Source organism: Eptatretus burgeri, chromosome 6, assembly GCF_056783735.1.
Source record: "Eptatretus burgeri isolate ZD-2024b chromosome 6, Ebu_testis_v1, whole genome shotgun sequence".
NCBI classification, from domain to species: Eukaryota; Metazoa; Chordata; class Myxini; order Myxiniformes; family Myxinidae; genus Eptatretus; species Eptatretus burgeri.
Window position 1 is genome coordinate 76,836,062 of NC_140966.1, and position 20,465 is coordinate 76,856,526.

Genomic DNA, 20,465 nt, shown 5'->3' on the forward strand with positions numbered 1-20,465 from the left:
ACTTATCTTTTGAGGTTGTAGTTCAGACCCACATTCAAACCCACACCAACGATGTCCTGATTTGAAAGTTACAGGGCAATATTTGGGGACCCCCCTCCCCCGGTGAGTCCCCCTGATCTGAAATCGAAAAATCCAAGACCAATTGATCCTGCGGACAATCAAGAATGGCGCTATCAAGTTTTCAGAGGAATCGGAAACCTGAAAATCTCAAGGCTAAACTCTCCAACCATTCCATTTCCTCAGTCCCAGTTCTGCCTTGTCAAGTCCATCTCTGGTATATCGTCATCCACTATCCCCTCCCTCACCTCATACCGCCGAGTCTTTAACTCTGCTCAAGACAAGGTGAAGTATCTCAACTCTGTGCTTGCCTCAATGTCATACACCCAACCCATCTCACTCTGTCCCCATCTTACCCCTTTGTGCCCACTCCCTCCTTGACTGTCTTTTTTCACATCTGATAGAGTAAAGAAAGTTCTGTCCAGTATTGGTGATGAACCAGGTTCGCATTTGGGCCCATGCTCTCTGTTCTTCTTTCTTCTTTGTATGCTCTTCAGCTTTGTATCCTCCATTGGCATTTTCCCATCTACCCTGGAAGTCCACAATCACTCAGATTCACAATAAACGTGCAAAAACGGATCCTTTCAACTGCAGACCAATACGCTTACTTGCATTTACGAGCACAGTCGAGCAATCTATCATCGTTGCCGGATGTAGTCTTTATTACCCTTGCCGGGGGAGAAGGTATTGCATTTGGGTCCGTTTGTTACTTGCAAAGTCGAAGATTTTTCAAATATTGGTCAGTCGATTTTGTTCTTCTGTCTGTATGTGTGTGTCTGTTTATCCCACAGGTCACAATTTTAAACCAATCTTCATGAAACTTCAAGTTGTAGAGGTAGTCTCGACTGAGAGGCCTATTGATTTTAAGGTCATAGGTCATCTTGAGGTCAGATTTCTAAAATCGGCATTTTTTCATTCGATCGACTTGAAATTTGAACACTATTTGCATATTGCATCACTGAATTGGGAAACCAACTATTTTTTGAGATAAATAGGTCAACTCAAGGTCAAACTTCTAAAATCATCAATTTCAATCTGAAAAATAATCAATTTTCATCTGATTGACCTGAGCTTTGATTAAGATTGTGAATTTTAATCTTAATGAAATGGACAATTTAATGTATCCATGACAACCTTTGGAGAGGGGGGTGGATTTTGCAAATACTGTGCTCTGCACGATGTCTTTTTCTTGTTTGTCTGTCTGTCGGTCTTTGTTTGTCCGCACAGAACTTTGGTGTTTTTCTCCACAACTGCTTGTCGGATTGAGACAACATTTTCACCATATAATATGAGCAACTACTCATGTAGAATGTTTTATTGATAATTATGACATCGTAGGTCACGTGTTGTGGCAGCCATGTTGAAAAAATGGAAAAACTTTGGACCTCTATCTCTGAAACACACCAGGGAAAAAATTGAAACTTAGCACATGGTAAGTACTCATGGGAATAAAATTAATATTTTTATTAAATCATAGGTGCCTCCGTTATGACGCCATGATTGCATATGGGCTGTTTCATGGTCATTTCTGGTATTTTGTACCCTTGCATGCGAAATAGCTAAATGAGAGGCTGTAGTATCTGTGTCATTGGGGCCAGTAGTTGGTACTAGTGATGGCACAACTTGGACCACTTTTTATTTGACAAAAAATGTCAATTTTTTGCAGAATGGCATAAAAATTGCCATTTTTTTTTGACAAATAGCTCTCATTTTCTCCAGGTACACTGCATTCACAGTGTATAAACTAGAAGGGGAGCACTCGGTAGAGTGCAAAACCTCCGCCGCCAATACTGCTGGGTCACTTAAATGAACCTGATATCCTATTCATTGTAGGTCAAAACGGATCAGACTCGACTGAACCACGATTGAATAAACTAAACTTGATCGACGCGCATGTAGAAATGCCAAAAAAAAGTTGCAAAATTTCTAATTTGGGGGGGGATTGGAAATCACTTAAAACATGTAGAAATGCAAAAAAAATTCAAATATTTTTCAAATAAAATCAATTTTTTTTGAAAAAAGTTGCAAAATTTCTAATTTTTTTTCTCTAACAATTTTTTTTTTTTGGTTGGAAATCACTTAAAACGTGTAGAAATGCAAAAACAAAAATTCAATTTTTTTTTCAAAATGGCTGTCATAGCGGCCATATTGGACTTTGGACCAAGTCCAAAATCTAATGGCATGATCCTTTGACCATACTTGATCCCCCCACCAAGTTTCGTCGAAATCCGTCCAGGAGTTTTTTCCGTAATACTGTTCACAAACAAACAGACAGGGGTGAAAACGGTAACCTCCGTCCATCTTCGATGGCGGAGGTTAACAAATATAAGCAGAAATTGGGACTTTTATTTGTTGTTAAATCAATTTAATACCTCTTCTGTACTTTGTTCCATAACATATTATTCATTTCAGACTATGAATATTTATTTCACCCTCAATAAATATGTCCCACCGTTCGTCCGTCAAATGTCCTCTCCGGAAATGCATATTATAGAAGAATTTTTTTATATAAATAAAGGGTCTTTTTAAAAGTTCATTCTGTGTTTTACCAAGTGTGTATATACCTGCACTGATATTATGCTACAAAGTTTGAGTGTAACCAATAACCTTCTATTTGTACGGCCTGCACTGATTGTCTTACATGTGTCCGTCAAAAATGTGTCCTCTCCAGGAGAAATATGTGATTTTCTTCATATTTTTCATTGTGGTGGTAAACTTTTATTTTCAGAGATAAATTAGTAATTTTTTCTGAATATGTAGAAAAGTACATGTAGTTTTAAAATTTTGTGCTAAATTCCATCATGTGCAGTGCTATAAGTGACATTGGTAATTAAAACATATCTTTTTTTTTTCTGGATATTTGAAACTTAGTTCAGTCTTTTATTGATATTTCTACAAATATACTTAATTTGTATACTGAATCATAATTCCAGTAATGAAATAATACTTGTGGAACATATGGAAAACATTGAAGTTTGATAGTGTTGTTATTTTGTGGTTATAGTTGAATTGTATTAATGACTGTTGTAGTTTAAAAAATACTCTCCTAACATCCTTGGGGTATTATTTTTAATAAGAAATATTCATTCAGATGCTCCAAAAATTTGGATTTAAGTATTGTAAATAACAATGTTGGATTTGGAGAAATAAAAATATTGAGTTTGAATTTTTAGTGGTTGTGAGACAAACTTGGTACCCTCATTGTGAAACAGCCCATATGTAGAACGCTACATCTGATCAGTATGAAAATTTTTGAGGGTCATCTAGGGATAAAATTGTCCACAGAATTTTTTTTTTTTACGTCATCGGTCATGTGATTTAGCAGCCATATTGTTAAAAAAAATTACCCTTTAAAAATATTCTCTGAATTGGCTGAACAGATTGAGGTGAAACCTACATGTATGATTGCCAATCCATGTGGAACAAAAGGTTCACACATGTGATGTCACATGGGTTGGCAGACATATTGGATTTACGCTAAACACTATAAAAAAAATCTTGTTCTCCAGAACGACTGAACAGATTGAGGTGAAACCTACATGTATGATTGCCAATCCATGTGGAACAAAAGGTTCACACATATGATGTCACATGGTTTGGCAGACATATTGGATTTACCCTAAACACTATAAAAAAAATCTTGTTCTCCAGAGCGGCTGAACAGATTGAGGAGAAACTTCAGAAAAGTGTTCTCAAGCCTTGCGTGTACAAGTTTCTTCAGGAATAATTATTGATGGGTCACACGGTTTGGCAGCAATGTTGCATTGAAGAGAAATATTAAATAATGTTTTCTCTGGAACTGCTTAATCAATCGAAGTAAAACTTCAGAAATATGATCTCGTGGTGATGGGGCATACAAGTTTTAAATTTCAACCTGATTGGACATGTGGTCTGGCAGTTAGAATTATTATAATAATTTTTTTGATTTGTGTTCTTAAAAAAAAAAAAATACATTTTTGATAAGACTTACTTGGCTGTGCCTGGGTGGGTTTGAGGGCAGCTGAAATGTGAATCGTATCCAGGTTCCTCCTGATCACTTCATCTTTGCTTTTTGCTTGTTTGGGTTCCTTCTGATTGCTCCAATGCAGGAATGTACCTCTTTGGTCTTTCATTTGATTTGAATTGAATTAATTTTAATTGCATTCTAAATTCAGTTGAATAATAATAAACATCATAGGTCAGGGTGAAGTGTCTGAATAAAGTGGGGTTGTATCAATGCGAGACATCTTGGTACCTGGTCATCACAGCCAGCAGTTATAAAGTGGCAGTTCTAATTATGTCTGTTATTAATTGTGTAACACCAGCACACAAAACAAGTCCTGGCAAGGGTCTCCTATCTCTGATTACTCTTTTTGTTGTTTATTGTTACTATTATTTTATTATGACTATTATTAAATTTTTAAGCCTGATAACTGACTATAACAAGCCATTCCATAGTGACTAACCTGATTTAAACTACTTTTTTTTCTTGATCCATTCTTACTGCTTCCAAATTCATGAATATAATTTTAAATGTTTTATAGACCCTAACAATACGTCATTTAACCAAATGATTGATTTAAATTCTTTAACATTTTAATGGGGAAAAAAAAATGAAGAGGTAAACGAGACTCACAAGCATATTGCTCATTTTGGTGTCTGATTCATTTTGTAGCCCCCTTGCACAGATGAACCATTTTTGTCACATATAGGGTTTTTGTTTTTTTTGCTGTCAAAATTAATAAGCCCCTGTTCTTGGGGAGAATTAAAAAGTGTGACCCCCATGACTGCAAAAACATGACAAGTACCACCAATATGAAACAAAGTGCATTTTAAGTTGTTTTGACTTATCTTCATTTTAGAGTCCAAAAGTGCAACTTGATGATCAAAGTTGTTTATAAATCCTGTTATGCACATTATATCTTTGCTGTCAGATAAATTGGTGTTGAGAAGGCTCTTATACTTCTGCCGATTTCAAATAGATGGTTTTGATATCTTGCATGTTCAGTGCTCCGTTGCTGACTTTTTCAAGACTCTCTGCTGGAAATGCAAGTTGACCCCTTTTGTTTACTAGATCTGGGGTCGGCATTTCGCAGATATCTTCGATAGACTGTCATGAGTGGTCATCCTCAGATGGCCAGTTTGTAAAGGTTATTACTTCGCTTCAAGTAACTCAGCCAAACATCATTAGCATATCGCTGCAGTACCTGGAAAAGAAGGCAAAGAAACATCGAATTACCAAATCCACAAATTTTAATGTCAAATATAAATATTTTGCATTCTGTACTGTCCCCATCTACCGATTATATGTACAGTTCATTGAGGGTTAACGTATTTAATGTGCAATATGAATAACTTACATCACCTGTTTATTTATTTATTTACTTGCGTGCAACAATTTCATTGTATTTATATATTCCCGTTTACATTTCATGATGTGACACAGGAATGTTTGCCTAATCATCAAGAAAAGTCATTTGTGAACACCAGCAAGTCTTTAGGATTATGCAAACATTCAAGTTGCTCGTGCCTGCATGGGATTCTAAATTGGGTAGAGATGAAGGTGGCAAAAATGTAAATGGCATCTTCTGTCATCGAGACGGCAAGCTGGGAGCAACAATTTGCATTTATTCCCACATCTGATGCAATATAAATGCTCTAATGGTGACGAGGTTCTCCATTTGAAACTGTTTGTCTGATATATTTAGCTTTTTGATGCCTGGTGTCTGTAATAATAAAAATTTGTGTTGGCAAAGCCAGTGACCAATTGCAAATTAATAGTAGGATCCCTCAGCCATATAGATGTACGCAGCATCACTGTTCATTCTGGGGATCCTTGCAGCAACAATTTGACTTCGTTCGAGATCTTTGTTGGCAGTCCAGTTTTTCCTTCCTTTGGTTTTGGTCTGACATTTTCACCCCAAACTCATTGACCAGTTTACGGATCACATCCATTCTTTATATTGGGCTATTCAGCAGTAAACTCTCCATGTGATTTGCACCCCCGGACAGAATGCCTCGCTGAATAGGCTCTAGCATTAGTACCAGTGGACGGTATTGAAAATGTCACCAGATTCCTTTACACTACATTTCTGCGACCTTATTCTATCCCCTTCCCTTTTTAGGTCATCTCAAACGTGATGACCTAATAAAACCAGTCTTGATGTCCGTCCGTACATCTCCATTTTTTTCTTCCGATTTTCTTGATATTTGGTATGTGTGTAGATGGTGATGAGGGATGCATGACGGTATGACCTTTGACCCGATTGAAGGTAAATGTCAAGGTCACTCCAAAGTTGCAAAATCCTCCATTTTCAAAATCTATCTCCTCCGCCGTTTATTGATCCGATCTTCGAAATTCCTTCGGATTCTGATAATATGGAACAATATCTAAATTTCGTCAGGCCGGTTTCTAAAAATTCGTCCTGATTATCGAGTCACGTGTTTTCAAAGTTGGAAAAATCATCGATGTGATGCGGTCAAAAGAAATTCGCCCGATCTTGATGAAACTTGGTATGTAGGTAGGGGTCGATGCATAATGCACGACAGTATGAATTTTGACACGATTGAAGGTCAAGGTCACTCCAAAGTTGCGAAATCGTCCATTTTCAAAATCCATCTCCTCCGCCGTTTGTGATCCGATCTTCGAAATGTCTTCGGATTCTGATAACATGGAACAATATCTAAATTTTGTTGGGCCGGTTTTTTAAAATTCGTACTGGTTATCGAGTCACGTGTCTTCAAAGTTGGAAAAATCGTCGATGTGATATGGTCAAAAAAATTCGCCCGATCTTGATGAAACTTGGTATGTAGGTCGGGGTCGATGAGTGATGCACGACGGTATGACTTTAGACACGATTGAAGGTCAATGTCAAGGTCACCGATGTTGTAAACATGTGAAATCATCCATTGTCAAAATATCATCCGCCATTTATGACTCAAATGTGGTTTGATTTCTGAGATCTGGTTTCTATCCTTTTGAAGACGCATTGATCATAAATGTTCCAAATCAACCATTTTCAAAATCTCCGGATAACTCAGAAATGTAGTTTGATTTCTCAGGTTTTCTATCCTTTTTACTCCCGGGCTTTCTTCTGTACGTTGAAGCAAAAGACGAGACAACATCGAAGCCATTCTAAGCCGATCAGAGATCCACATCTACAGAACTTCAGAGATGACCATCACCCCCAACCGGGGGTAATTTTCTTTTGGAGATGTTTTGACTGTTCCATCGTTAACCTATCAATTTCGCTCCTTAATTTTTCACGATACTTCTTCCCTACCCAGCCCACACCTTATTGCTTTTCGCAGGAAAAACTCTCCACTTTATTTTATTTCCTCTCTTCTTTCTCTGCCTTTTTTGCAGGTGTGAGTGGCATCTTGCCTTGACTGATCTATAAAGGAAGATGTTATTCTTTCTTTCTTTCTTTGTTTAAAAAAAAAAAAAATTCATAACTCAAACACTCATTACTTATGTAAGGTACTGTAATATGTAGCTTGTACGACGTGACTCCCATGACAAGTCACTGTGACTCCCGTAACAGACTCTGATGTAGGTTTTACAATCACAATAAAACACTCACATTATACATTAAGCCAGCATCGTTTCCAGTGAACTATATTTGGTTGCCAATGTCAGCTTGGATTGATGCAATTTTGAATGGAAATTCCAGTCCAAATCATGACTGTTGGCTATAGATGATGGCACTCTGGGGGTGTTTCTCCCCAGAGCTCCATGATAATATTTGAATTGATTTGAATTCTTGGGATATTTCATGTTAAAAAAAAACAAAAAACAATTAATTAATATACATCTTTTTTGAAAAGTTGCAATTTTTAATGCCTGGTTATATTTGGAAAAATTACTACAATGTGTACATTAGTTTGAATTCCATAAAGTTACTCAACTATAGATATGTGGCTTCTCTTTCGGCAATTGTCCGAGGCATTGCATCTCGTACAAGAGGTCAGGACAGTCTCCCAAGACATGTATCAGGCATTTGGTAGTCTGGCATTTTGCTCTGCTTGCCAAACTCGTTTCCTGTCTGCCTTTCTTCATACCTGGCTTTTGATCGCCTCCACTTATGCAATCAGTGCTGCTTTCACTTGTACCTTCTATTCCTACTCTTCCCATTGAGGCTGCAGTGCCTCGTCAACATAAAATATCTCTGATCCTATGGAAATTTTTTTTTATCTTGTTTCCTTTTTTGTAGATGGCTCTCATTGTCGTATAGTACCAAATCCCGTCGATAAGCAGGGCAGCTGCTTCAATCATTGCTTCTCTCTCCTCTTTTCCTGTTTGTCCATGACATTGGTTGCGTTCAACTGTTGTCGCGCTGCCCCACTGTCATTTCCTTGCCAATTTGTCCTTTGTCATCTTGTTCTCCCATGAGCTTTTATCTTTTACTGAAATAAATGATTAAAACCTTTCATTCTCGATTGAACAATTCTGTTTGCCGTAAACAATGTCGTAAATTGTTTTTATTACCTCCACCACTGAAGGTGGGCGGAGGTTGTGTGTGTGTGTGTGTGTGTGTGTGTGTGTGTGTGTGTGTGTGTGTGTGTGTGTGTGTGTGTGTGTGTGTGTGTGTGTGTGTGTGTGTGTGTGTGTGTGTGTGTGTGTGTGTGTGTGTGTGTGTGTGTGTGTGTGTATATATATATATGTGTACAGGATATCTCAAAAATTTGTGCACAGATTTGGACGAAATTTGGTGGACAGGTTGGATGTGTGACAAGGACGAATTGATTAAACTTTGCTGAAGATCTGGATCTGATAATTTTCAGTGATTCTTCACCATGGAGTGATGGGGCTAAAAACGATAGATAACATGATATCTCAAAAAGTTATGGACTGATTCGGACAAAACTTAGTGGACAGGTTGGGTGTATGACGAGTACAAATCAATTTGATTTCGGTTAGGATCTGAATCCGGATCCGGGTATGAGATTTTCCAATTTTTCAAGTGATTCTTCACCATTGAGGGGGCCAAAAACGATATAGTATATCTCAAGGTTGTGAACGGATTCAGATGAAATTTGGTAGATGAGTTTGGTCGTTGAAAAAAAACAACTCGATTATATTTTGGAGGTCCGGATCCAGATCTGGCCTTTTAGTGGGATACAAAACGTAAACTGTTCAGCCTGGTGGAGGTATGCGCTATACCAAGTGCCATTCTAGTAAACTAGCCTGGAACATAGTTCGGGGAGCTTATGGGATGGCGCGTCATCCTTTAGTCAGTCATCTGTCCATAAATACTTGCAACTTCTTCTCTGAAACTATGCACATGATTTCAATGAAACATTACCACAACCTTCACACCCTGTGTGTACCAAAGTTTGTTCATGCTATTTTTTTTAATCAGGGTCGAAGTGGATTTACTGAGAGGGTGGAAGGGGGGGGGGGGTTGCCCCCCAAAATAGGTATTTGCTATAACATTGGTTTATTGGTACACTCCGTATCACATTGACCTCCTCCTCAGTATCATTATTCTACCAGGTGAGCGCCTAGGGGTATTGCTATATGTAGTTTTTTCTTTGTGATGCTGTATAGACCGACTCGTATCTGGGTGTACTGTACAGACACTTACTGTGGAATGTGTGTGCAGCCACCTGTGTGGGGAGCATGCAACTCTGAGAGCCATTGACATGTTCCAGTTCCGTGGTCCATCTGCTGTGGGTGATCGTCTCACCCTCCGTGCTATTGTCAACAACTCCTTCCACACTGTGTAAGTGTGCACTACATCTGTGCAAATATATCTTCAAGAAAGAAAATCTTAGTGAAACAGCCAAACTTTGGTGATGACAGTGGTATCACGTTTATGGGTTTTCTTTTTCCAGGATGGAGGTTGGGGTCTGCGTTGAGGCTTGGAACAGTGATGATCCACCTGGACCAACACGTCATATAAACTCCGCTTTCCTTGTCTACAGCGTCAAGAAGCCATCTGGGGAGTTTCGCACGCTGCCTCGTATTCGACCTGCACTTGGGGTCGGTCTCGGCAGCCATTGACATGTTGCTAAACATTTGTGAGCAAAATTTCAACTCAACCCACTTTATTTTCCAGGATGGACAACGGAGGTACCGAGAGGCTATTGCAAGGAAGAAAATTCGTTTAGAGAGGTAAAAATAATTTGACATTTTCTTTAGTCTCGACTTTTCCAACCCCAATGCCCAATCTTCAAATCTTTTTCTTCTTCTTCTTTATGTACACTGCTCCTTCCCTATTCCATATCCAGGCGATGCATGATGCCATTGCTGGGCGAGGAAGGAAGGGAGGTTTTCACTCCATTTGTTTGTTTTCTTGTGTGTTTTCTTGTTTATTTTCTTTTTACCCTCGCCAAAGGAGAGGGTATTGCATTTGGGTCCATTAGTTTGTCTTGTTTGTCAAAGGGCGGAGGAGCTCCTTGTGAGCCAACGGCCATCCATATCTAGTGCCCAACTGTGTCTGTGGACGTCCTCCTGCAGTTGGGTCACTTCTTATTAGGAGGTTGGTGGCAGGATTTGCACTCCGGCCACCGTAAAACCCTTCATTCCGCAAAACGCAAAAAAATCTGAAAACCCACTCCGTGGGAGTACCTCCTGTGCAGCTTCCCTTCGCAGGGCAGCTCACCGGATGACGGGATTGGGGCAAAGCCTTCGGGACCCCCAATCTTTGATGATAGGAGGGAAACCACGGGGTAACATCCCTGGGTCAGATTGCGGGAGAGTGTGTCGGAGTGGTGCTGAGGTGCCATCCACCAGACAGCAGTCTCCTTGGGTTAACCTGAGGCGGTCCCTTCGGGTGGGTGCCTGGAATGTCCTATCCCTAAGAGAGGATGATCACCTGTCTCTGTTATCATCTGAGCTCAAGCGTTTGGACATCGGGATTGCAGCTCTCTCTGAGGTTCGGAGACCGGATTGCGGCGAGATAATGGTGGGTGGTTACACCTACTATTGGTCTGGTCGCTCTGATGGTTACCATACCCAAGGAGTTGCTGTAGCTGTGTCCAATAAGCTGACCCCAATGATAATTGAGGTAACACCGGTCAACGAGCGTATCATGAGATTAAGGATTCGTCACTCCTTAGGTGTCATTTCCCTGGTCTCTGTTTATGCTCCGACTGAGGTGAGTGATCTCACCGTGAAGGACGCATTCTACGCTACACTCGAGTCTGTGGTTGATCAGTGCCCCAGACGAGATACACTTCTAGTCTTGGGGGATTTCAATGCATCGACTGGAACTGATAGGGATGGTTATGAGGTGTGTGTTGGTCCCCATGGGTCAGGAACTATGAACCAGAATAGCACTAAGTTCCTTGACTTTGCAAGAAGTCATGGACTTAGGGTGGCTGGTTCATGGTTTCAGCACCCACAAGCTCATCGCTGGACTTGGTATTCCAACGCTGGCGGTGTGGCAAAGGAGATTGACCATGTCCTCATTGATGGTCGTTGGAGGATGATCCAGAACTGCAAGGTCTACCGGACTGCTCAGTTCCTCAATACTGACCACAGGCTTGTTGTAGAAACTCTAAAGCTACACCTTAAATCCTGGAGAATGGTACCATCCCAGCCTAGGCTGGATGTTGCCAAGCTCAAGGATGAGAGAGTAGCTGAGGAGTTTGCGAACAGGCTGAGTGGACACTTGGGGGGTCTGGGTGCTTTGGGGGGTTCTGAAGAGTTGTGGAGCGCCTTCAAGACCACCGTCCTTGATGTTGCCGGTGGATGCCTTGAAGCTCACCGCAGGGCAAAGAAGAATTTTGTCTCTCAAGGGACACTGGATACCATTGACCAGAGTCGCAGGGCCAGGCTGAATGGCAGAGCTGAGCTGTTCAGGGAGCTGAGGCGTAAAACTGTATGTGCACTGAGGGTGGACAAGGAGGCCTATGTGCGAGGAATCTGTGAGGGGTAGAGCATCACCTGTGGACAGGTGATTCTCGTCCCGCTTACAGGGGAATTCGCGCATCACGTTCATCCAAGCCCATCCCTCGGAGCACTGCAGTTCGAGCAGAGAGTGGTAGGCTCTTGACAGGAGTCTGAAGTGAAGGCCTGCTGGGCCGGTTACTTTGAGTGGTTGTACCGGGCTGATCCCCCAGCTGTCGAGTTGGACGTCAAGGGTGTTACAATCCCTGTTGCTGACCCTCCAATCAACTGTGGTCCACCTTCGCTTGTGGAAACACGAGCTGCGGTGAACCAGTTGAAACGGGGCAAAGCTCCGGGGATCTGTGGCATCCATGCTGAACTTCTCAAGGCTGGTGGAAATGCTGCACTCGTGTCGTTGCATGCAGTTTTGTGCTCTGCCTGGAACACAGGCATCATCCCAACTGACTGGAAGAGGGGCCTTGTTGTCCCTCTCTGGAAAGGGAAGGGTGATCGCCAAGACTGCAACAACTACCGAGGGGTGACGCTGCTCTCAGTGCCGGGCAAGGTCTTTGCTCGGATAATTCTTGACAGGGTTCGCCACCATCTGCTTGAGCACCAGCGTCCAGAGCAGTCAGGCTTTACACCAAAGAGGTCAACGATTGACCGTATCCTTGCACTTCGTGTCCTCACCGAACGCAGACGAGAGTTTCGGCAGGGGCTGCTTGCAGCCTATGTTGATCTCTGTAAAGCGTTCGATTCAGTGAATTGGGATGTCCCCTGGGGGATTCTTGGTCTTCTTGGGGTGCCACCAAAACTGATCGATCTGATGTCTGAACTCTACTCTGGTACTGAGAGTGCTGTGAAGTGTGCTGGTACCACCTCTGACTTATTTCCAGTTGTTACTGGAGTTCGTCAGGGATGTGTTCTTGCCCCCACACTTTTCAGCACTTGTATGGACTGGATTTTAGGGAGGATGTCGGAGAGATCAAGTTGCGTTGCATCGTTTGGGAATGTCAAGATCTCGGACCTTGATTTTGCAGATGATGCAGTCATCTTTGCGGAGACTTTAGACATCCTCTTGGGGGCCCTCGAGGTGCTGAATGAGGAGTCGGAGCCGTTGGGATTACGGGTTTCTTGGGTCAAAACGAAGATCCAGGCTTTCGGTGACATCTTGGATGCTGCTGTCCGGTCTGTGTCTGTTTGTGGTGAGGAGGTTGAGGTCGTGGAGAGATTCACTTACCTTGGCAGTGATATTCATGTCTCTGCTGGCTGTGAGTCAGAGGTCAATAGATGTCTGGGTCGGGCCTGGGGAGTCATGGATTCATTGGATCATGGGGGTGTGGCGCTGCCGGTACCTGTGCGGGAGGATGAAAGTCCGAGTCTTCAGGTCCTTGGTACTTCCAGTCTTGCTCTATGGGTGCGAGACTTGGACTCTGACCAAGGATCTGAGACGGAGACTTAATTCCTTTGGTACCATGTCTCTTCGGAGAATCCTTGGCTATCGCTGGTTGGATTTTGTGTCCAACGAGCGGTTGCTGAGAGAGACCCGGATGAGATTTGTTACCTGCATAGTCCGTGAGCGTCAGTTGCGGCTGTATGGACATGTGGCTCGTTTTCCTGACGCTGATCCTGCTCACCAGATTCTCTCAGCGAGGGAGTCTCATGAGTGGAGGAGGCCAGTGGGCCGACCACGTGCCTCATGGTTGCAGCAGGTTGACCATCATCTCAAGGAGATGGGGGATGGGCCTGGCATCTGCCTGGGGGATGGCCAGACGGAGGCCCCTGGAGTACCGGTGGAAAGTGGACGCAGCGACGCGCTGTTCTGGCACATGCTCCCATACCTGACCTGACCTGTTTGTCTTGTCTGTCTTTGTCCGCACAGAATATTTGTGTTTTTCTCTGCAACCGCTTGTCGGATTGAGACCAAATTTTCACCATTGGTGCAACCACTCATGGAGAATGTTTTAATGATAATTATGACATCATAGGCCACGTTGTGTGGCAGCCATATTGGAAAAACCAAAACTTTGGACCTCTGTAGCTCTGAAACCGCACCAAGGGAAAAATTGAAACTTGGCATGTAGCAAGTACTCCTCATGGGGAATAAGTGATATTTTTATGACATCATAATTACATATGTTTACCACATCCAATCAGTAGGAAAAATTGAGGGTCATCTTGGGATACAATGGTCCACAGAAAAATTCATGACTTCATCGGTCACCTGATTTGGCAGCCATTTTTTTTAAACCTTCAAAAATCTCTGAAATAGCTGAACAGATCGAGGCAAAACTTTACACGTATGGCCGGCCGCCTGTCCATGAGGAAGAAAAAGTTCACGCATATGATGTCATTGGTCATGTGGTTTGGTAGCCATGTTGAATTAACTCTGGAACCTATAAAAATCTTCTCTGGAACAGCTGGACAAATCGAGAGGAAACTTCACACAAGTGTTCCCCAAGCCATGTTTGTACAAGTGTGTTGAGGAATAATTGATGGGTCACATGGTTTGGCAGCCCGATTGTATTGAAGAATAATATTAAATGTTTTCTCTGGAACCACTTAATCAATCGATGTGAAACTTTACTTTTATGATCGAGTGGAGATGGGGAATAAATGTTTTATATTTCAACTTGATCAGGCACATGGTTTGGCAGCCATGTTGGATTTACCCTCCAACCCATAAAAACAATACACCACTCAAAAGAAGCCCTGGCGATGGTCTGCAATTGGATTGCTCTTTTTCTTGTTTATTTGTTTTTCCAGGTGATATCTCAGTCATCCTTTGAGCTAAGAAGCTGAAATTTGGGGACAAAAGTGAAGATGTGCTTTGGCAAAAACAGTATTTTGTTGATTACTCTATTAATTGATTAATTATTTAATTCTTAACGATTTATTAATTATTTATTTTCTTTCTCATCTGGGCAATATCTTGGGCACCTTTTGAGCTCGGAATCTGATGTTTGGACATGACGGTGACCAATTGATTTGGCCATAAAGATTATTTTTGATTTATTGATTAATCGATTATTTTCTTTCTTGCTTGTCCAGGTGATATCTCAGCCATCCTTTTGAGCTGGAAAGCTGAAATTTGGGAACAAAAGTGAAGATGTGCTTTGGCAAAAACGTTGCTTTTCATTTTTTGATTAATCAATTAATTAATAACTTAATTATCGATTTATTAGTTACCTATTTATTTTATTTCTCATCCTGGCATATTTTGAGCTCAGAAGCTGATATTTGGATATGACAGTGACCAATTTATTTGGCCATGAAGAGTATTTTTGATTTATTGATTAATCAATTAATCGATGAAATATTCATTTTTTTTTTAATTAATTTTCAAAAAGTTACAGATTCGGATGAAACGATGGTGGTTTCTGTATGCTATTTGGCAATTGATTGAGAAATTAATAATTTTATGATTACTATTCATTTATTTGAATTATGCAGTTAAGCAATCAATTATTGTACACTGTTCCCTCTCGGTTCAGACTCCATGCGCTACAAGGCGGCATCACCAGGCACCAAAGGTGCCCCAGCGATGTTGCACACTGGAGGATTTGTTATTTATTTATTTGGCATCAGGGCGGTGTACTTCAAATGTACCGCTACTTTTTCTTCTTCTTCTTTTTCTTTTTCTTTTTTCTTTCCCCCATTAATTTCCTGACAATAAATAGATGAACTTCTGTCAGGAAGCTTTTTGAAAATTATTATTTGTTTTTTTTTTTATTTTGTCTGCAGGAAGTTCATCTTCTCATGCAAGCCCAGTCAAGCTCCACTATCTGTTCCATGGGAGACGAGCAATCAGGTATTGTTGCATGTTGTCCTTGTATAGCTGACACAGTGGCCTGTTTTTGCCTTTCTCAATATACACTGCTGGGCAAGAGTCTTAGGCATTTTGCATTTATCTTTTCTGCTGCATAAGGAAACTAAAACTGTGTTCAATGCAAATATACCTTTTAAGAAAAAAAATCTCATTGAAATAACCAAATTTATACACAATATAACTTGATGTAAACCAACGGCGAGTATGTACACCCTTTTCTTTCAAAACCATTGAAATTCTTCTTGGGACACTTTCAAATGGTTTTGTTATAAAATCTTCTGGAATGTTGTTCCATGCCTCTTCCAAGACTTTCAAAAGATATAAGTTGCTGAAATTCCTTGTTGCTTTATCTTTGTCCAAATAGTCCCGTACACCTTCAGTGTAATTGAGGTATTGGCTTTGGGGGCCATTTCATATGTTGAAGGAATCCAACTTCCACTTTATATTGCAAATAGGTTTTCATTTTTCCAGCTGAGTTTTTGGATCATTATGTTGCTGTCAGATAGAATTTGGATAAGTAAGTCTTCCACCACTATTGGGATAACATTTTGGATTAAACATTTATTTGTACCCTGCTGCAGTCAATATACCATCAAATTTTATCAATTTTCCAACACCACTTGAGGATATCCACTCTCAAACTTGAATGGAGCCTCCTCCATGCTTAATTATTGGCTTCAAGCAAGGTTCTTTATAAGTTTCAGGTTTTTTTTTATTTTCTCCTATACTGTCTTCGATTCAAATAACTGAAACTTTGATTATTGTTCCATAGTCCAAATTTTATGTTATTGTGCATGTTTTAGCCTTTTGTCTTGTTCCCCATTAAGAGGTTTTCTTGCCACAAGACTTCTTCAGTCCTGATTTCAAAAGTAACCTTTGTACTGTTGGATGGACAATGACACCTGATCCTTCTACCAGTTCCGTTGTCCTTTCAATGATGGGCGTCTTTCTATTTTTAAAGGATATTATCCTTGGACAGCTTTTTGGATCTTCTAGTCTTTGGTTTGTCAATTAGACCACTTGTTGATTGTGCTTGGGATACCGCACCTTGAAAATCGAGTGATGTGAGCTATTTCACTAAATGTTTTAACAACTTTTGCAGACACAATTTTAATGCAATCTACTCAAATTTTAGCCATTTTGTTTAAAGCTAAAAGTTAATCCTGATCGATCTATTTTGCAGTATGAAAAATGGGCTTTTAGCTTTATGGATTATGTAGAGGGGAACACATGATGTTAATGATGAGGAACACCTAACAGTCATTAATTGTACTTGATTGGTAAATGTGATTGATTAGCTAATACTATACTTGATTTTAGCAGCTCATGTATAGTTTACTGAGTTGTGATCACAGGTTTGTGAAGATTCTGATAAATTTGAATTAGTGATTGATAAATGATGACCTTGGTTTCTTCTCACCCAAACTTAGCTGTATTCAGAACATTCATGTTGTTTTAACAGTAGAAGACACCACCAGTGGAGTGTGTGTGTGTGTGTGTGTGTGTGTGTGTGTGTGTGTGTGTGTGTGTGTGTGTGTGTGTGTGTGTGTGTGTGTGTGTGTGTGCCCGGAATGTAAAGCGATGTTGGAATTGGACATGTGAACACTTTTTTTTTTAAAGCAGTTGGAACAACCGATGAAGTTAATTAAGAAGTTAAAATTTTGAAATTTGGCTGAGATTAAGAGATTCCAGAGGTTATGGAATGTGCGGAAATTAAATAAAGCCACAAACTCTGGCATCTCTGGGTGTTTATACGCATTACAATGTATCCAGAGATTAATAGGCATGATGATCAGGCAAGAGAGAGGCAGAGAGACAGGAAAAACAAAAACTTTATCGTTAAACTGTGGTAGCCTGTTCCAAGTTGAGGAATTGTTGAGCAGACCAAAAAAAAAATGGTGGCTTCAGACTCGAGTGAGCTTACAGAGGGCTGATCATAATGATGTGATGCCATCTTGGTAAGGCTTATTTGGGTTTTATAGGATGAGCACTCCCTAAATTATCTTCAAAAGGGGTGTTTAAATTAACCCAACACCCAATTTTCATTAATTCACCACCTTGGAGTTCCTTTGGTATCCATGCAAAGTTTAGCAATGCCTCGGTTACATGGCTCTGGAGTTATGGAGGAGACGGATGGACGGACTGACATACAGCGATGGCATTCGTTCATCTGCACAAGATTGAGGGTATGCAGCACTTCTTAGAGAGGTCAGTCATGTGTTGTGTTGTGCTGCACTTCCGCTGGTGACTGTACAGACCAATTTGGGAGCAGCAGTCTACCACAAGTGCTGCATTTGAAGTAGTTGGCGTGGTTGTCATCTCCTGTAGTTATGGGATATTGTTTTTTGTGGCAATGTCTGTTATGCAGCTGCTCCAGCCACTGGTGGTCATGATGGCTTAACTCTGCCCATAATTGTTGATTTTGCCATATGCCTTTGGAGTTGGCTACAGTTTCCCACGTTATCAAAATTGATGTGCAGGGCTTTCATATCCCACTTAGACATCATTATAACTCAGCTTTGGGTGCCATTTTGGTCTTTGGTTCCAGCTTTCTCCCCATATAGGGCATCCTTTGGGATATGTCCATCTTCCATCCTGTGCACATGCCCAAGCCATCATTCAACTTTGCTTAATGACTGCAAGGATACTTGGCAGATTTGCCTGGGAGAGGGCATGCATTTGTGCATCTGTCCTTCCACGTGATGCCAAGGATGTGAGGTGGGATAGCGTAGATGTAAATTAAGTCTCCGTTCTTGACAGCTGTAAGTCATCCATGATTCACAGGCATAAAGTAGGGTGCTAATAATGCATGCCTTGTAGATCAGCATCTTTGTTCGAGGGTCAGCTTGCTGTTCTTCCATGCCCCCTTTGTTAGACAACCAAAGGTGGTGGCTGCCTTCCCAATGTGAACGTTTAGTTCATTGTCGAGACAGGTTGATAGTCACTATAGACCTGAGATAACTGAATTTGCTGACCACTTCCAGCGGAGTATTGTTTGGTGTCGGGGGCTGGGTTGTGACACCTCTTCCCATCACCACGGTTTTCTTGATACTGATGGTGAGAGAGAACATCATGCACACATGAGACAATCAATTAGCTTCTGGAGCTCGTCTTCTGTGTGGGTGACAAGTGCAGCATCATCTGCATAGAGAAGTTCTCTGATCAGGACATTCCGCACTTTTGTCTTTGCTCTTAATCTTGGCAGGTTGTCCAGCTTGCCATCTGTCCTGGTGTTAAGTGAGATTCCTTCCATGTCTCCAGGGAAGGAGTACCTTGGAAGTACCAAGAAGAAAATACCAAACAGAGTTGGAGCCAGGACACAACCCTGCTTCACTCCATTTTTAATCTCAAAACTTTGAGGTGGATCCATCAAACTGTATTGCGCTGTGCATATTTTTTGTGAAAAGAATTGATGAGACTGAGAAGCTTGGGGGTGGGGGGTAGGGGGGCAGCCAATTTGTTCTAACACCCTGTATAAACCCATTCTGCTGATGGTGTCGAAAGCTTTTGTGATTTCCATGAAAGTGAGGTCGAGCGGTGTGTTTTGTTCCCTACACTTCTCTTGAAGCTGATGAAGAGATAAGATCATGTCCACAGTGGATCTGCCTGCTTGAAAACCACATTGTGCCTCAGGACACTCAGCTAGTGAGTTGCTGGAGTCTCTTTAGGATCATCCTGGCAAATACCTTCCCGCTAACAATGAGGAGCAAGATGCCACCGTAATTGTTGCAATCTCCCCGATCGCCCTTGTACAACGTGATGTTTGCATCATGCATGTCTTGTGGAACAGATCCTTCCCTACAGCAGAGAAGGAAATCTTATAGGTGAGGCTTTCTGTACTTTAACAGTTCTGTTGGAATTCCATCCTTGCCAGGTGCTTTCCTGCTTGCCAGTAAATCGATTGCCTTATCAAGCTCAGATGATGATGGTTCTGCATCTAACTCATCGTGGCAGGTAGTTGAGGAAGAACTTCAAGCACAAGCTGAAGAATAGCCCTTTCTTGGGAGTACAAGTCAAGTTATGATGTTCCACCCAACGAGCCATCTGCTTGCTCCTGTCAGTAAGAATCTCACTATCTGCTGATTTCAGGAGAGAAACTTTGCTGATGGTTGGACCAAGTGCTCTTTTTATTCCATCATACATGGTGTGAAGGTTTCTTTTGTCACAGGCAATCTGAATATCTTTGCAAAGGTTGATTCAATATTTGTTTGCACAAAACCTTGCTTTCTTTTTCACAAGAGCCTTGGCTAGCTTCAAGACATGTCGGGTTTGGGCATTTAGGTTTATGTTGTGCATCAAGTAAGCTGTGTTCTTTGCTTTGATGGCTGGCTCCATTTCTACTGAAAAGGTTTCAAACCAGTCTTTCCTGTGAGCTCTTCCTTTGCCAAATGTGTCTCATAGATGACTAACCTTAGGGACTTCTAGGCTTCATTGACATTGCCAGTTAAGCTTTCAATAGGTAGAGACTGTTTGAGAATGTCCAAAAACTGCTTACGTTTGTCATCGTTTATTTTGCTTGGAGGTGTGAAGCCTCCGGAGCTGCATCTTCACTTTGCTTATGACAAAGGAGTGGTCAGTATCACAATCTGCACTGTGGTAGGAACATGTGTGAAAAGTGCTGGACAGGTCTTGTCTCCTGGTGATGATTCGGTCAATTTTGTGCCAATGGCCTGACCTTGGGTGATATGAGGACACTTTATGCTGATGTTTTCCTTGAAAGAAAGTGTTGGTGACACAGAGCTCCTCTTGAACACACAGCTCCAA

General features: G+C 41.3%; 1 protein-coding gene and 1 long non-coding RNA gene across 7 annotated transcripts in view; one reads left to right on the forward strand and one right to left on the reverse strand.

The window, feature by feature from the left end:
• ACOT11 (acyl-CoA thioesterase 11) overlaps positions 1-20,465 on the forward strand; it is a 116,755-nt gene that overhangs the window by 58,094 nt on the left and 38,196 nt on the right. For all 6 annotated transcript variants that reach the window (XM_085885738.1, XM_085885740.1, XM_085885737.1 and 3 more), the window contains 4 exons: positions 9,642-9,761; positions 9,874-10,021; positions 10,098-10,153; positions 15,617-15,683. In XM_085885738.1, coding sequence (XP_085741864.1) covers positions 9,642-9,761; positions 9,874-10,021; positions 10,098-10,153; positions 15,617-15,683 — 391 coding nt within the window. The remainder of the gene's footprint in view (positions 1-9,641; positions 9,762-9,873; positions 10,022-10,097; positions 10,154-15,616; positions 15,684-20,465) is intronic.
• LOC147025113 (uncharacterized) overlaps positions 1,356-20,465 on the reverse strand; it is an 81,159-nt gene continuing 62,049 nt past the window's right edge. The window contains exon 3 of the long non-coding RNA XR_015059349.1: positions 1,356-5,243. This is a non-coding gene — a long non-coding RNA (uncharacterized LOC147025113). The remainder of the gene's footprint in view (positions 5,244-20,465) is intronic.